At 66.8% G+C, this 17,198-nt stretch overlaps 1 protein-coding gene across 2 annotated transcripts in view; it reads right to left on the bottom strand.

Moving 5' to 3' along the window:
• EEFSEC (eukaryotic elongation factor, selenocysteine-tRNA specific) overlaps positions 1-17,198 on the bottom strand; it is a 111,473-nt gene that overhangs the window by 9,013 nt on the left and 85,262 nt on the right. Inside the window, exons 5-6 of one of the 2 annotated variants that reach the window (XM_043442049.1) lie at positions 9,692-10,333; positions 5,373-5,529 (exon numbers count right to left, since the gene is read on the bottom strand). In XM_043442049.1, the coding sequence (XP_043297984.1) occupies positions 5,373-5,529; positions 9,692-10,333 (799 nt within the window). The remainder of the gene's footprint in view (positions 1-5,372; positions 5,530-9,691; positions 10,334-17,198) is intronic. The other variant, XM_043442050.1, reaches the window with a different exon arrangement.

Here is a 17,198-nt window from a genome sequence, read left to right as displayed (position 1 = left end):
GGCACAGACTCACACTCACGGACACACACACACACTCACGGGCACAGACTCTCACTCACATGGGCACAGACACACTCATGGGCACCGACTCACACTCACGGGCAGAGACTCACACGGACACACTCACACTCACGGGCACACACTCACACTCACACGGGCACACACTCAGACTCACACGGGCACACACTCACACTCACACGGGCACACACTCACACTCACACGGGCACACACTCACACTCACGGGCACAGACTCTCACTCACGGGCACAGACTCTCACTCACATGGGCACACACTCACACTCACGGGCACAGACTCTCACTCACACGGGCACAGACTCACACTCATGGGCAGAGACTCACACGGACACACTCACACTCACGAGCACACACTCACACGGGCACACACTCAGACTCACACGGACACACACACGGGCACACACACGGGCACACACTCACACTCATGGGCACACTCACACTCATGGGAACAGACTCTCACAGGAGCGTGGACTCACACGGGCACACACTGGCGGACGCACACGCTCAGACTCCAGGCGGACCTCCGGCCCGCACAGCTCCTGCCGGCTGGGGGCTGCCGGCTGGGCCTGGGGCTGTGGGGAGAGGACCCTGAGCCTGGGTCCAGGCGGTGGTCAGGCCCGCACCCTCCTCCCGAGCCACAAGCCTGCCGGTGGCTGTAGGCTCTGCCCTTGGCAGGCAAGGCCCCGACCCCCAGTTGGCTGCGGGGAGGACGGTTCCCTCAAGGTCAGACCAGGGCCACCAGGAGGCCAAAGGCTGCCAGACTTGTCCTTCAGGTCCGGAAAGCAGGGGGAGCCTGGTCAGGGGAAGAGACGGGCGGCCCAGCCTCAGGGCACGCAGCCAGGGTGCCCAAAGCAGCCCTGCTGGCTCTGGCGGCAGCTCCGTCCTGAGCTCGTGGACGGAGGCCCGGTCGACCCCCCTGCTTGGGGCTGAGCCCTTCATCACGGGCCGGGTCACATGGAGACGGCACTTCCCCCACGAGAGCCCTGCGTTCCTCCGCTCCCAGGACCCAAGGTGCTCTGACCCCCGTTACAGACGGGCAGGGGCTGCGGCAGAGATGGGGTGTAGCAAACAGCAGTCCAGTCTCTGCTTAAACGGTGGGGTGTCCCTTTGCCCCCCGCCCTGGTCTTCCCGTACAGCCTGACACAGGGCCGAGCTGGGCCTCCAAGAGGCCAGGCTGAGGACGCAGCTCCGGAGCCCACCGACCGCGTCCTCCGTGAGGCGAACCCGGGAAATGCCCACCTGAGCTCAGATGGGTGGCGGGCGGGTGGGTCGGTGGGGACCCCTCAGGGACGCAGCATCACGAGGGTCCCTCCTGCGAGACCCAGGCTGGAGCCACAGAAACCGCGGCAACACGCCTGTGCCAGGGATGCGGCCGCAGGAGGGGGCGCAGGGGTGCGCGGGCGGGGGGCTCCCGGTCGGGCTGGGGCAGGGCTCGAGCATCTCACTGGTTTCGGGGGAGTCTCTTCTGATCTCGCTGGTTTCGGGGGAGTCTCTTCTGATCTCGCTGGTTTCGGGGGAGTCTCTTCTGATCTCGCTGGTTTCGGGGGTGTCTCTTTTCTTCTTTGTGGCCAAAGATTTTCCAGGGTTAAAAATAAACTTTTTTTTAGCACATCAAACACTGGTTAAAGGCCAAAGGGTGTGGGGGTCCACTCTGCTGGGCGCCATCCGTCCGCTGTGGATGAGGAGGGAGCGGGCTGCTGCCCCAGCCTGTGACGCTGCGACCACACGCTGCCTGAGTGACCCCAGAGGCCACGGACACGTCCCCGACCCCCAGGGACACAGCTCTGCATCTAGCAGCTGGGAGGAAGCATCGGGCGCTGTGGGGACACGGAGGGGCTGGCCCTGGCTGGGGCAGGATGGGGAGAGGACAGCCCTCAGCCCCGGCTCTCGCGCTGCTGGATGGCCTCCCAAGCGGCCCCGGCCTGCTGGGCACAGGAGCCCCGGCACGGCCCGCGGGGTGACCAGGGACCCGGCCGGGCGCGGGGCCAGCAGATGGTTTCTGTCCATGGGGCCATGTTTATGTTAATTGCAGATATTTTTACCGTATTGTGTTACTCCATCCATCTTTGTGAACGGTCCGTCTTGTAAAATTCTTTTAATGATGTTATTTTTTCTTGCCTATCTTCATCATCTACAATTATTTATAATATCATTGTCTTTGTTTCAAATACTGGGTATAAACATTGTTGTAACAGTTCTTCGATGGGGTTCATATAATTTTTACAATTGCTTAGAAGTGCTTCACCGGCCAAAGAGGTAGGAGGCGGGCCATTCTTCTGGGAGAAGAGGCACCTCAAGGGCTCCGCGCTCTGTGACACATCCCCCTGGTCAGGATGCTCCGGAGAGGGGGGTGTGGGGCTGGCTCGGGACGGGCCCCTGAGCTGCCGTCCCCACAGACGGAGCCAGAGCCCCACAGGCCTGCGGGCGAGGCGCCAGGGAGGGATGGTTTGTTTCCCTTCACGGGGTTTTTCTGGAGCCTCAGCGCTCCCCCCTTGCCTGCCTGCAGCCCTCTTTTCTCCCTGCCAGGCCGCTTTCTGGAGTCTCCTCGGCCGGCTGGGGACAGGGCCTGGTGGGAGGCTGCTGACCGCCCGGGGATCCTCCACCGCAGGGCCGCTGCCCTAATGCAGCCGGGTTTGGCCGGGTGGGGCTTGCCCGGGCCTCGGGCAGAGGCTCTCCAGCCCGCCAGGACGTCGCGGGGGCTCCCCGGGGGGTGTGCAGCCTCCCTGAGCACCACCCCACACCCCGCAAACCCTGGCCACCTCTGCTCAGACGCGCAGGGGCGCCCTTCTGGAGTGCGCCCACTTCCCTCCCAAGGTTCTCACCGAGCCCCTGGCCCCTGCACTGCCCAGCAGCCAGGGCCGCCTGCCCGCCATCCCTGACGACGCTGCCCTAGAGGTGGGGCTTGGGGCCCATGGGCCCTGCCCTCGGTCCAGCAAAGGGTTACTCATCCTTCCAGGCGGGAGGAGCCCGCGACCCTCACTGCCTCCCCAGCCTCTCGATGGTGGGGCCCGGGGGCGGCAGGGGCTGCCTCCCCCTGGGAACCCTGGGAACCCTGGGAACATGCTGAGGGTGGCCCAGGTCCGGGCTCGGTGCAGGCGTCTGAGCTGGGTGGGTGGTCTCCGTGTCTTTGGCCCAGAGTCGCAGACGCACCCACCAGGCTCGTTCAGTGAACGCCGCGTACCAGAGGAAAGCAGAGAGGACCAGAGCCGCCCCCGTCTCCCGCGGCAACGTCCTCACTCGGCTCCTTCTCTCTTCTCTGCAGGACTTCCCTTTCACGCGGTCGGGCGATGCTGCTGTGTGCAACTTCGTGTTCCGAGTCCTTTCAAAGGCGACGTCAGACGTCGGCCACACTGCCCCCGCCTGCTCCGGCCACGGCCCTCCACGTGGGGGGACTGGCTCCCCCGGGAGCCCCGGGCTCCTCCGGGGACGTGACGCTCCAGGCCGGGCACCATCCTGCTGGCTCCTGCTCCCGGGAGGGGCCCTTCCAGGGGCCCTGGGTGCACGGGGGGCGGGGGTGGACGGGGCGACTCAGCTCGCGCCACAGGCGTGAAATCTGAGGAGCGTGAGTGTTCAGGACGCTTTTCTTTCCACTTTCCCCTGAGGATCAAGTTATTTTAAAAAGTAGGAAAAAAAAAAAAGTTGGGAAGAAAAAAACCCTCACAAAAGACCCATCTCACAGATGAGGAAACCGAGGCTCAGGAAGGCTAAAATCCCAGCAGGATTTCAGGGCGGGTCTGACACCGCGGGCCCTTGCTCTCTGCGGGAGCCCTGCTTCCTGCCTCCCGGGCTAGCCGGGCTGGGAACCGGCTCACACGCAGCCGCAGCCGGCAGTGCTTCATAAAGGCGGGCCTGGCCCCGGGGGGCGGGTGCCCCAAGGGGCTGTCCCAAGCACAGGCTCCTGAGGGTGCCCGAGGATCCGTTCCAGGCAGTGTGTGCAGGTGGGACGCGGTGTCTGGGGTGGTGTGCGTGGGGAGGGCGCATCTTACAGGAAAGAAAACAGTTTTATTTCAAACCCAGAGGGCCGGCGCAGCCCAGAGGCCCGTTGTGTGAAGCCTGCGGAGACACGGCCACACCCGTGACCAGGACGCCAGGCCCCCCCACCCCCTGGCACCAGTGTGAGTTTCCACTTTCCGCACACGGTCACCTGTGCCGCGGCGGCCTCCGCCTTCCCCCGTCCCTCCGCCTGCTTAGACCATCGTCCAGGGGGTGCTTAGAACGTGAATCCAGTCGACACCTGCCTCTGGTGCCCCCAGGCCCCCACCCCGGGCTGACCCCACGGCCAGGCTCTGGGTCCCTCGGAGGTACCACCTGGAATCCGGGGAGGGTCACCGGGTGCCAGCGATGCGGAGCTGGATGGGGGGCCCTCGTCACCGCCGGCAACGTCCTCCACCCTCACCACCTGCGCAGGGAGGGCCTCGGCCTTCCAGACGGATGCGGCCCTTTGGAAGGCGCAGTTTTGTCAACGCGGGCCCTTCAACTGTGAGCCCCCAGACTTTGGGGGAAGCTCCTCGGGTGTCACGGGGAGGGGCCACCCCGCAAGCCCGTCCTGCTTCAAGGTCTCAGGGGGCCGTGTCCACGGCCCCACAGGGCGCGGCTCCTGCACTACAGCTCACCGCGGACAGGCGGCCCTGATGCCCCCGCGTCGGTCCTGAGGTTCAAGCAGGAGTCACGCGTCGCAATGGCCAAACCCAGCCCAGAGACAGGTTTCCTGCAGTTCAGACCGTTCCAGGCTTTCATCAGTAAATTCTACATAAACTACATCACATGAAGTCTGACTCCCGGGCCTGATTCCCGTCGAGTAGGAGCATCTCCCTCGCACCTGCAACCCAGCCTCTGATACCCAGCCTGGCCCTGTGGGCCACACAGTCCCAGGTGAGGCCCAGCACGCCTGGGCCTGGGGTGGAACGGGACACCCAGAGGGCTCCCCGGCTTCCTTCCCAGCCTGCGGATCCAGCGGGAGGCCCATCCGCCACTGCAGGCCACCCTCCCGGTGCAGTGGGACCCCAGGCAGCAGACGCGCGCCATGACCCCACGGGGACCAGGCCCACCTCAGACCGAGCGGGAGGCAGGGATGGGGCGGCAACCCCGACCCCAGGGAGCCATGCGCCCCCAGAGCTGCCGGTCACCCCCGAACTGCTGGTCAGAGCCGCTCCATGCCCCGCGCAGGCCGGGAGATGTGCCCTGGGCGCTCAGACCAGACGCGGTGCCCACAGCCGCCGTCTCCAGGACCCGCTGGCTCTCAGGCACAGGGCGGTGGGAGCAGAGGCCACGCGGCCCCGCGGGCTGAGCCTGGCAGGGTGACCGCTCCTGCGAGTGTCAGGAAAGAGCCACACTCACCAGGGACGTGGACCTTGAACTTGCCGCTCTGTCCGAAGGCGCTATCGATGACCCCCAGCTCGCCGGTGGACAGGTGCACCCTGAGTCCCACGAAGAGCTGGATGTTGGTCTCCTTCTTGAACAGGGAGCGGCCGATCACACTGTGGTCGTCCAGCACCTGCACCGCCCGCCCGGGGAGAGCGTCAGTGCCGGGGGAGGGCCGGCCGCCACGCACACATGCGCTCAGCCCGCGTCACCGCTGACGATCGGCCCCCTGCCCCACCACCCGCAGGGACACGCAGAGCTGACGGGCGCCCACAGCCATCCCGCCCGCCCGTCCTGGAGCCGACAGCTCCTCAGGAAGGCCAAGGGAGTGCAATTCACTCCCGAGCCCACCCCGCTCGCGCTCCGGCGACCTCCCAGCCCCAGGCCCCCTGCCGGCTCCACGCCACAGCCTCTGCAGAGAAGGGGGAAGGGGTGTGTGTGTGTGTGTGTGTAAGCACCAGCTCTACCGGGCCTTGGAGTGCCAGGGAGGCCCCCTCCCGCCCCTGGGCCCCGGGCACGGCCTGGACAGCACACAGAGGCGGGCCGTGCGGTCAGCGGGGACCTCCTGGGGCCCCGCGAGCCAGGCTCAGGAACATCGCACTTCTGCCCACGATGCCAAGATTTGGCCAAGGACCCGGGTGGGCTGCTCTGAAAAGCAGGAACTGCCCCATTTACCCTAAAAACCTTTCAGAAAAACACACCCTACCCTGCTAGATTCACCAGCCAGATACCAGGCATGTGCGCCCCGCCTCCCCCGGTGACGGGTGGACGGGCCACGGGCCACGCGGAGAGCCATCAGCCTCACCCCCACGGGAACTGCTCCGTAGCCTCGCGCTCGCAGACCTGGCCCTGCCCTCCGCGTGGCAGCCGGCAAGGCTGTGTGAGGGTGTCCTGGGCCCGCGGCGCGTGGACTGCACAGAGCGGCTGCTCCGACCCCAGAACTGGGGAGTCTGGGTGAGCAAGTGTCACCAGCCTCGGAAGGCGAGGGTGCCTGTTGCCTCTGCAGGCCCCCGGCTGCAGCCCCCATGGAAGGGCCTGCGTGAAGCCCTGTCCCAGCCTCACGGGGGCCCGGTCAGCCAGCAGGGCCAGGACAACAGCCAAACGGACCCGTGGGTCTGGACCAGCCGTGCGCGTCCCCCTCCCAGGGGCCGGTCCCAAGCTTGGCCTTGCTGCTAAGGCTGCTGGCCAGAGGGGGGCCCCCAGAGCCCCGCGGGCCCGCGGGCACTTGTCTGCAAGGGCTTTCCAGAGCCCAGGGACAGAGTCCGAGCGGCTTGCGGATGCGGAGCGGGGCGACAGCGGGGACAGGTGCCCGCCGGGAGCCCCAAGGGGCCAGGGCAGCCCCCAGCACCTGGAACACAGCCTCCAGCAGCGACGGGGTGTGGCCGTGGGTCCCAGCAAACCTCTGTTGCAGGAATGGCGTTCACTGACCCCTGGGGCCAGACGGTGAGGCCTCCTGCAGGTGGCAGGTAAGCTCAGGGATCAGACACCAGCCCGTCCCACGGGGAGGCCGGCTTCCCTGTCAGTCCGCCCAGGGATGTTGGGCGGGGACCGCGCTGAGCCTCGGCACTGAGACAGCTCCAGGGGGCCGCAGCGTCCACCAAGGACCCGCTTGGCTGGTCAGCCCCGCGGCCGCGGGCCGCTCCCCGAGTGCAGGGAGCCTCACGTGGGGTCCACCCGGGCGCGTGCCCTCTGCCCCGGCCCCCGAGTGGGGCTTGGCTGGCAGCACACGTAATCACACTGTCACGCACGTGTGTGTCTCCGGGCCGGCTCTGCGGCGCGGCCTGGGACTTGCCCAAGTCCTGAGGCGACTGTTCTCACTCCAACCGGAGGACGGGAGCCGGGACAGGGGGCGGCTGCGGGAATGGGGCCTGGTCCGCCTCCCCAGGCCCTGCAGCCTGTGCCTGGGGTTTTGCTGAGCCTCGGGGGCTTCTTCCGGAAGGGCTACTATCAGGAGGGGGTGCTGGTGTCGGCCAGAACAGGGGAGACCTGATAGCCAGACAACCACCCAGGGGCCAGAACCTCGGCTGGCAGAAGCTGAAGCTGGGGGCTGCAGTGGGCGCAGGGGCGGGCGCTCCTCTGATGGCCTGGGGCCAGAAGGGTGAAGTGCCCAGCCCAAAGAGGACGCGCACTGGGAGGGCCCCCAGGGAGACCCCTGCCACCAGCGGGCCCTCAGAGCCACCAGGATCGGCAGCGCCCAGGTCCCCGGACGAAGGCGTCCGGGCTCGTCCATCCTTTCCAGCCTAAGGAACACGCTGCCACGTCTGAGCCTTCCCCCAGGGCGGGCGGGGCAGCCAGGCCCTTCCCCGGGCTCAGCACCCCTCCTGGGGGCACAGGACATGCGTGTCCCTGGCGAGGGGGTTGTAAGGAAGACACAGGGTCTCTGGGGGCGACTGGCCCCACGTAACCTCCCGCCCCCCCCCCGGGCAAACCCAGGGCTGGAGACTGGCCCTCAGGTCACCTCACTGTCGGGCGACTTCCAGGGGCCTCGGGGGCTCGGCTCCGGCCCAAACGCCCACTAACTGGATGCCCAGGCCCACTCCTCAAGACCAAGGCCTGATGAGCACCCAGGGCGCTGACCAGCAGGGACAGGCCTGGTGTCCACGGCCCCAGCTCACGGGCCCTGCCTCCCTGACTGTCCCCGTCCCTGGGCGCCGAGTGGGCGAAGGGGCACCAGGGCGCCACGCCCCAGGACGAAATGCGGGTGGACACTTGCTGGGCACCGCGCATGGGCCGGGTTCACCTCTCAGGCCAGGCCCTCCCACGCGGGGCCTCACCAGCTTTCCACCAGCTCTGTTAGAGAGGCCACAGCTTCTGGGCTGGGGGCGGGGGTGACTGGTCCACAGCCGGGTCAGGCCAGCGCCTGCTCGGGACATCGGATCCAGAGCCAGCACTTTCCCCCGTGGCCAGCCGCCCCGACCCTCTGTCTACACAGAAAAAACCATTTTCAAAAGGGAGCCAAGAGGCGCAGGCTGTTAAGACGCCACGGGGAAGGCAGGAGAGACCTAGGCGCTGGGCGGGGCTGGCACTCGCGGGCGGCCATCAGATTTCCCCGAGGGGGGCTCAGCTCAGCTGTGGCTCCACGAAGAGTCTCCATTTCCACGAGCGGCCTGGGAGCCAGGTGGGGCCAGGGGGCCGCGGGCAGCACTGCCGGACAGCAAAGAGCCCGCGCTGGCCAGAGGCGGTCTCAGGCCACCTGCGCCCAGGCCGGCATGCTCCCTGGGGCCCCGGCAAAATTAGCAAGCCATCAGCAGTGGAGCGGGGCGAGCCGGGAGCCGTGGCAGAGCCGCCCAGACTTCAAAGCTGGCCAGTGTGCCCGGTGGCGTCTGCGCGTCCACACTTGGTTGGGCCAATGCCGCAGGCTCCTCTGCCCAGCCCGCAGGCCCTGCCCGTCCGGCGCCAGCAGGGGCCAGGCCCAGGGGGCCGGCACACCCAGGCTGACCCCGGCAGGGTGGAGAGAGAGGTGCCAGCTGGGGACCCGGGCAGCTGCACCAGGAGGGAAGTCCAAGACGGCAGACGGGGCCTGGCGCTCAGGCCGGCACTGCCCACACGGCGGCCCCCCGCCCGCGGCCCTGAGGGCTGGGGTGCACAGCCCCCCGTTTCTCCAGCAAGGAACCTGAGGGAGAGAGACTCGCCAACGCCCTGCCGTGCCAACTCTCACTGAAACTGGTCTGCAGGCAGCCAGGGTGAAGACAACACCACGCCTTCCAGTGTGGGGCACCCAGGGCGGTGTGGGGGCACACAGGTGGTGGTGCGCCAAGGCCCCTGGGGGTCAGGGCTGGGGGCAAGCAGGGGATGAGGCACGGGGGTCGGAGACGAGGCCACAGGGCCTGCAGTCACGGGCTCCAGGGCCCTGCACACCCCGCCCATCGCCCGTGTCTGCACACACTCAGGGCTGCACCAGGATGGCCAAGCCTCCTCTGCCACTCGGGGGTCAGGACCAAGGGGCCTGCGGAGGCCTCGGGCAGACCCCACGGGAGCCCGAGTTCCCTGGTGCCGGGTCTCAGCGTGCGGCTCTGAGCCTGTGGACACTGGTCGGGTCCCAGGCCACCCCTTACCCCCATCCCTGGCCCCCGGAGCCGACGCCAGGGAGCCACAGGGACAGGGAGGCCCGCACGCACATCTGCTCACGGCCCAGCGGGCGGGGGCTCCCAGGTGGGGCTGCGGGGACAGCTGATGGTGGGGGGCCACCCAAGGAGCCGCCCGCCCGCGCTGAGCAGCTGCACCGGCCGAGCCGGAGGACGTGGCCCCAGCTCCCCGGCTGCGGGCCGCAGGCGCAGGCAGGAAGGTGTGCTCACCCGCTCCACGACGCCGTGCCTCTGCTTCAGCTTGTACACCCGCAGCGCGGGCAGGGCGCTCTCCGCGTAGCTCTTGTCCTCCAGCCCGTGCAGCAGGACGCCGTGGAAGGCCAGCCGGCACGTGTTGGCATGGATGTCGGCGTCCAGCCTGGAGCCAATCACTAGGCAGAGCCGCGGGCAGGTGACGGGCTTCTCGAACTCCACCAGGGCCCACTGCTGCCGGGGGCCGTGGCCCGCTGAGGCCTGGCCCGCCTTCTCCTCGGCCTCAGCCGTGGCCGGGCCCGGGCACAGGTACTGCTCCTGGAAGAGGTACTCGCGGGAGAAGTCGAAGGAGTCCAGCACGGGCTCACGGTCGAGGCTGTCGGGCGCGGGGCTGAAGAACATCACCCGGCCCATGACTGTCTCGTGGCCCACGGTGATGTGGAACTTGGCCTTGGTCTGTAGGGGCCCCCGGAAGTAGGGGATCTTCTCCACGGAGATGAGGGCCGCGTGGACCGTGTGCAGGGACTCGGGGGCACACACCAGGCCACGCTCCAGCAGCTTGGGGTCGAACTGGGTGACGCAGATGCCGAGCCGGTCCCCCTGCACGGCCGAGCTGACGGGCGTGTGGAACATCTGCATGGACTTCACTTTCCTCACCACCTGGGCGGAGCAAGAGAGGGGGCGCTGAGTCTGCGCCTCGGGGCGGGGGGCCCAGGAGAGCGGTCCGTGTCCCAGGGCTGCCAGCAGCCATGGGCTCCCGATCAGATGCTCCCACACGGAGCAGGTCCATGGGGTGCCCGGGCCTGGCTGTGGGCAGTGGTCACTGCAGCCTGACTGCACCACCGGGGTCCCCTCTCGCCACCCACCCAGGCTCCGTCCTGCACTTTCTTCCCCAGCCCTCGGTCTAGCCTTGCCTCCCTCACCTGCCTGGCCTTGCCCGGCTGCCTCAAAAGTGCAGGACAAACACGGCTGCCCAGACCCCCATGGGCAGAGCGCTGCCCCAGCGCCTCCCGGCTACGCCGCCCGCTGTGCCGCCCCGCCCACTCGGACCCGCCCGCCGCCAGCCTGCGGGCTGCACTGCTCCTCGCTCACCAGGCACTCGGGCCCGGGGCCGCCACGTGCTGGGCGCTGTCCCGGGTGTGGGGACAGGGCCAGCTGTGTTCGCATGAACGCAGCATCCAGAAACAGCACTCGGGGTGCGTTCACAGCGACGCCGCCTGTGAGCATCAACAGAACAGGCACGTGGTGTCCTGTGTGTAGGTACGTGTGACTGACGCCCACAGTCTGCGCGTCGCTCAGGCCCTGCTTGGAGGAAACGACGCCGCATGATGCTGGGGCCTCGGGCTGGGGGCTGGGGGCGTCCAGTTGCGTGGGGGCAGCAGTCAGGGAAGACCTCTGCGGAGGCCGTGTCTGAGCTGACACCCTGATCACAAGAGACAGCTGCGTGGGGGCCACAGAAAGTCCACTCAAAACCAGGGCGCCTGGAGGTGTAGAGGTGGTGGGGGGCTGCAGCCGGGGTGAGGAGTGGGGCGCAGCTGGAAGCCACCAGGGGCGACGGGTCTCACCTGTTCACAAACCGTCACACACCCACCCCAGCAGCACACTTCTGTGCCCAAGGCGGCTAAATCAGGAGCAGGCACAGAAAAGGCCCCACAGACGTGCACAGCGTGAGCAGCGTCTCCGCAGAGACCCACATCGGGGTGATGAGACAGTCACAGGACCTCCGCTCAGACCAGCAGGGGAACAGGAACCCAGCACCAGCACCCTCACATGGGGCAACACCGACCGCTAGGCTGCGGGCACCCGGTCTCCGAGGTCGGGGTGTGGAACCCCCGTTTCCTCCCCGTTGTGGGGTGCTGGGCTGGCGTGAGCCACAGGAGCCCGGTCCTTCCCTGCAGAGCCTGAAACGCCAGTGTTTGTTTAAAGAGCATTAACCACCTAACCAGGAGGTCAGGGGGCAGAGAAAGTGAGAGGCACGGTGTCAAAAGCCACCGTCAAGATCAATCAGACAGAGACACGAGGCACCCGGAACGGTCCGCGCGGGCGCCGGGACGCGGCCTTCCAGGAATGCGGCGCGGGGTGACCGCGTGACCGCAGGGTGTCACCTTACACCAGCCCTGCCCAGCCGCCCCGCGGGCCCTCCCCAGCCCCGCGATGAGCTCACCGCCCTCCGCAGGGTCCCGTCCCTGCAGCGTGACTGCCACACCGTGTGCGTGGGGGGACCTGAGCCTCCACAGGGGGACGCGCCCACAACACGCAGAAGGACCCGTGACAGCCGCAGAGATGGGAGAAGGGGGCGGCGGGGGGCGGGGTGCCGTCTCCTGGGGCAGGAAGGCCCCCGGCGCGGCTCCCGGGAGGGCCAGCTGCCTGCAGCGCCTCGGCCTGTCTCCCTGGCAGCTGAAGCTTCCGCGGGGAGGGGAGGAGGAATACCATCAAGCAAGCCAACACTTTTTCAAACTCAAGTTCATGCCGGCTAAGCAGTTTGGCCCTTTCTGATTAATACACAAGTCTTACCATCCTCTGGGTCAGTTATTCTTCATAAAACCCTACGAGGCAGGTCAATATTTTTCCATTCAATTTTATGGATGAGGAAACAGAGGTTTTTGATGTCTCCAAGGTCACAAGGCAAACAGGCTGAGACTTGGGCTGATCAGCTCCAGGACCTCGAGGCAGGCCTGGCGCCCGGCCTGACCTCAGACCACCCAACCAGCTGACCTGGAGCGGTGCCGGGGGCCGTGGGGTGGACACCCCCCCATGAACCCAGGAAGAAGGCTCTGGAGCTGGAGGCAGGGCCCAGCCCCCTCCCCTGCCCCGGCTGAGGTCAGCAGCGCCTCCTGATGGCCAGCCTGGCTGACTTCAGACCTGACCCCTCAGCTACCTCGGCGTCCCTCTCTGGCCAGCAGGGCCCCAGTGGGATGGGTCCTCCCTCCGTGGGGTCTGGGACGGGCTAGTGGGACAGCAAACAGACACCTGTCTGCCTGGCCCCACACACTCAGGGGCTCTCTCCAGCTTCTGAGCCTCTGCACCGTGGTTTCTGGCATCTGTGGCCCTCGGCGGGAGGCTGGGCTCACAGTGACCGGGGTGCTTTCTAAGGCCGCTGAACACCGGCAGGAAGTGGCCCAAGGCGGGGTCCTAAGGCGTGCGTCTCTGCCCTGCATGGCACCAGCTTGCAGGATCGGACACCCAGCCAGCGGCGGTGAGGGCAGAGGGGAGACACGGCGTCTGCGGGACACCTGTCGAGTGACGAGCTGGTCCTCACCGTCCGCCCAACCACCCCCAGGTGGCTACGGCGACCACACTTCACAGAACCGGGATCGAGGCCCGGGGGAAAGGCATGTGCCGGGGCACCCGATCAGTCCGTCTGGAAGCCCCCTCTCCCATCACACCACACACATGAACCCCAAGAGAGTCCACGAGCACCGCGGCCCCTGACCCAGCTCTCTGGCGGTGCTGTTTCTGCAGCGGAGGACAGAGGAGCCAGACCCACCACAGCACACTGCAAAGGATCAGCGCGCGGGGTCCCTGACACCCTCCAGAGTCAACAGATGCCAGAGAGCAGGGGCTGAGCCGCGCCTCTGATGGGCAGAGGTTGCTGTAATGATGGCACCGGCCGTAATGAGATTGGACCCCTGTTATCCGTTTTCGCCCACTAATGAGTCTGGAAGCTCCTGGCTGTGCCCAAGGCGAGGGTCAGGGCCCTGCGACTGCATCACCACTTAATGAAATGTAAGTCGGGAGAAAAGAGACACACAAGGTCGGCACTAATAAGCTTACACCAGGATCAGTTACTGCAATTCAAAGAGGCTCAGACCGGAGGGAAAAATGAAATAAGCTTTTAAAGATCCGTCTAGGTTTGGCTCCATCAGACCTAACCAATTTGGTTTAATAAGGTTTCAATTTGGCTGCTCTTATTTCTCCCTCTCCTGTGAGCTGGGCCGGGCACAGATAAGACGTCCCCGGCCGAGTGCATTAGATGCGTCTTGCACAAAAAGCCACACTCGGGACGCCGCTGGGGAGGGGGCGGCCTGGGCTGTGGGGGCAGTGGATGGGCCCCGGGGGTCGGTTCCCACCCATGTGTATTCTAGAAGAACGAACCATTCAGAAAGGCGCAGGGGCCAAGCAAGGTGCCCACTGCCTGTGCTCCCTCCCAGGACTGACCCGTCTGAGCCGCCGCCCATCCTGGGTCTCAGCATGGGGTGAAAGGCCCCGAGGCCTGTGCCCGGCCCGGCCGCCCTGGAGCAACCTCCACCAAGTCTTCCCGTGCCCCACCAGGGGTGTTCACAGCCTCGAGCACCCCGCGAGGCACACACGGGTGTGTGTGAGTGTACAGGGCTGGGCCTGCCGCTGGCCCACTCGACGACTCGTCCCCTTGCCCTGGGTGGACGTCTGTCCACGTTGGGAGATGCCTCTGCATGCACACGCCTCCAGATTCGCCTACCAGCTCACACTGCGGCCGGCGGGCCGCATGCCCTGTCCAGTCACTCCTCCTGACTGCCGCGGTCCTTCCTCCTCTTACCCACGCCCACACCCGTGGGCACGCTGCCTCGGGGACCCTTCCTGCGCATCCCCCCCCACCCCCCGTGCTCCCCAGCACCGCCTTGCACGAGACCCGTGGTGGGGCGCACGCCTGCCTCAGTCTCCCTGATCGCCCACCACTGTGGCCACTTGCCCCCAGCAGCGCCGGCAAGAGCCTCCACTCGGCACTGCGGGCTGTTTGCGGCTGCCCACCAGGATGGGCCTCCTCGGGGGTCCCTGCTGGGGAGGTGAAGCTCCTCCCCACAGCGGATGGCCAGGCCCAGCAGCCTCTCGGGCGTGCTCCCAGGGAGCTGACATCGAGGAGGTCAGGCCGGCCCCTCCCTGTTCTGGCTCAGGGCCTGGGCCCCAGCCCCGGGTGCTGGCACCACCAGGAACCAGGCCTGGCAGCGCTGGCCCGGCCCCTCCCACCTGGCCTCGTCCCAGGAGGCTGCGCTGATTGCCCAGCAGTGGGCTCTGCTCCATGCAGACGTCCCCGGGGCCCTCAGCCAAAGCCAGCTGCCCCCGGGGAGGAGAGAGAGGAGACCTTCCTCTCAGGGGCCCCTGCTCAGGAACAAGACACGGCCCTTAAGAGGAGGAGGCCGTCTTCAGAAGCCTGGGGACCCACCTGCACCCCCGGACCCGAGTGCAGGCTCCGATGGAGGCTCTGCCTGCAGGCACGTCTGTCTACTCCAGCCACAGCCCCGCCCGAGTGCCCGGCCAGGCTGCGTGCCCGGAGCTCGGTGCCCCCGGGCCTGTGCGCACCGCCCCAGCTCAGGGTCTGCCCAGAGTCCTGGGCCCCGGCGGGCGCTGATGAGCACCGTCAGGCCCCACGGCCGTCGCCGCGCCTGCACGTCTGGCTTCGCTCTCTGGGCGCCTGCGCTGGGCGGGGGCTGTCCATGGCAGGCCGTGCCATCCTGCTGCCTGCTGGCCCCTCCCGCTGCTGTCTCTGGTGGGCACCCGGCGGTGGGGGGAGGGGGTTATTGGGTTTCCTACCGCGGGGCCCAGCAGAGGCCCTGCCCCTCCACTGCGACCTCACAAACTCACCCAGGTTCTTAGCCACCCAGTCCGGCAACAATGGAAAACCGTAAAAGTGACAAGGGGCCTGCCAGGAAGCTCCATGCTCCTCCTCCCAGCCACCCTCCACGCATTTGTCATCCCATAAAAGTTTAAATTGAATTACCCCGATGTCTGATTCTCCTGTTTTCCATACAACTGGGGCTTTAATTGTTTTTAACGACATCCTCGGGCTTTTTGGGGGGTAAGGAATCCTTGGGAGGTGAGCCAAGGGGGCCAGCTCTGACGGGGGCTCGGCCTGGAGAAGCATCCCAAGCAGGGACACGGCCACACTCAGGCCGTGGAGAACCAACCGGGAGGCCTGGGTCCCAGGCAGATGATGGGGTTTCAAAGGATGAGCCCACTCGGACGAGACCGGGGGAGTCTCAGAAATGAAAGTGCAACCTCTCCCTCCTGGGCCCCTCAGGGCAAGCTGCGGGGCTCACCGTGCCCGGGAGCCTGCCAGCCCATGGGCCCCAGAGCCCAGCGGTACCGGGAGACGGCAGAGGCGGGCACGTGCAGGACGCCGGCTGCTGGGGGCACAGAATTGCTTCCAACGTCCAAGGTTCATGGAAAATTTTGTGTTCGATGCCATGATAGGTCCATGTTTGTTTTAAAATAAAAATAAGTTTTGGGTTTAAATGCCTTCTTGGAAACTGCCACTGCGGGAAGCTGACCCACTGGCCGTGCGCTGCCAGTCCCCGGCCCGGGGGGCCAGCCACCCCGCACGCCCGGGCACAGAGAACGACATCCGGCTGCTGCGCAGGCTTCAGGGCCGCAGGTGACAAAGGTCAGGTGCACTCACCTGCTCCTGACACCAGGCCGGGCTCGGAACCCCAGCCAGAGCCGGCCAATCGGCCGCCGCGCGTGAAGGCACCTTCCCCCGCCAAGCCTGGCCCGTGAGAAGCCCTCCATGGGGAGGACGCCGAGGACCCAGGGAGCCGCGGGGCCAAGAGGCTCAGCTTTGGGCAGCAGAGTCTCTTCCACGCCTGGGCGATCTCGCAAGGCACCGGTGAAGCCTAGGCTAAGGTCAGCCTGGAAATCTGGAGAGGGTTCTCAGACACGAAAGGTTCCCCAGGGCAGACGTCTGGCCAACACGTCCGCCTGCTGGTGGGGCTGAGACGAACTCTGTCACGTTATCTGAGAAGCTCAGGAGCTGCGGGTGAGATGGACGAAGATTAAACCCGGAAAGCAAAAACTCGGAAGGGAGAAAGCCAAGCAAGCGAGCGCCCTGGGTGGGGTGGCAAGTCGGGCGGCGTGTCCCACCAAGGGGCCGGCTGGGCATCGGGGAGCATGGGCCCATGAGCGGCACAGCGCAGGTGAGGCGTGATCGCGGCGGGGCAGGTGGACCCCGGGCCCCCCACGCCCGCGGCCTCAGGGGCCCAGCACCGCTCGCCGCGGCTCCAAACCAACGGCCAGGGCCCACTCCGGCCTCTAGCCCGCAGCTCGTGGTCCGCAGATCCTCTGCTGACGCACTAGCCAACGGCCGCTCAGATGCCTGGGGACTTCGTCACCTCCCCATGCCACGGCTGACATTCAGGGAGCACCGACTGTACCCCCTGGGCAGTGTTCCAACAAGCTGGCGGACAGCCCACTCAGCTCTCACACAGACCCCCATGGAGAGGGGGCAGATGGGGCCCAAGGCTTCCCGACGGCAGTGGTGGGGCCAGGACGCAGACCCTGCCGGGGAAGCTCTTGGGCCGGGCCTCCCGGAAGACACGGGATCCTGTGTGTCCTGCCCACAGAAGGGGGCTGGCACAGCGCTGGGGGCAAAGCTGCTTCATGAACTTGCACTTGAGGCAAGGGACCCAGCGGTGCAGGCTCTGCGGTCAGACCTCCCGGATCGGCTCCCTCGAGCCAGCCCGTGACACTGGGCACCCAGGGCTTGCCCTCTCCTCTTCCTCAGGTGGAAATCGCACCTGCCTCCCCGGGCAGTTGGGGGGATTACCCCGGGCAA

The sequence above is a fragment of the Cervus canadensis genome, chromosome 22 (genome assembly GCF_019320065.1).
Source record: "Cervus canadensis isolate Bull #8, Minnesota chromosome 22, ASM1932006v1, whole genome shotgun sequence".
NCBI classification, from domain to species: Eukaryota; Metazoa; Chordata; class Mammalia; order Artiodactyla; family Cervidae; genus Cervus; species Cervus canadensis.
The sequence above is the reverse complement of the archived record's forward strand: the minus strand, read 5'-3'. Positions and strand labels throughout refer to the sequence as shown.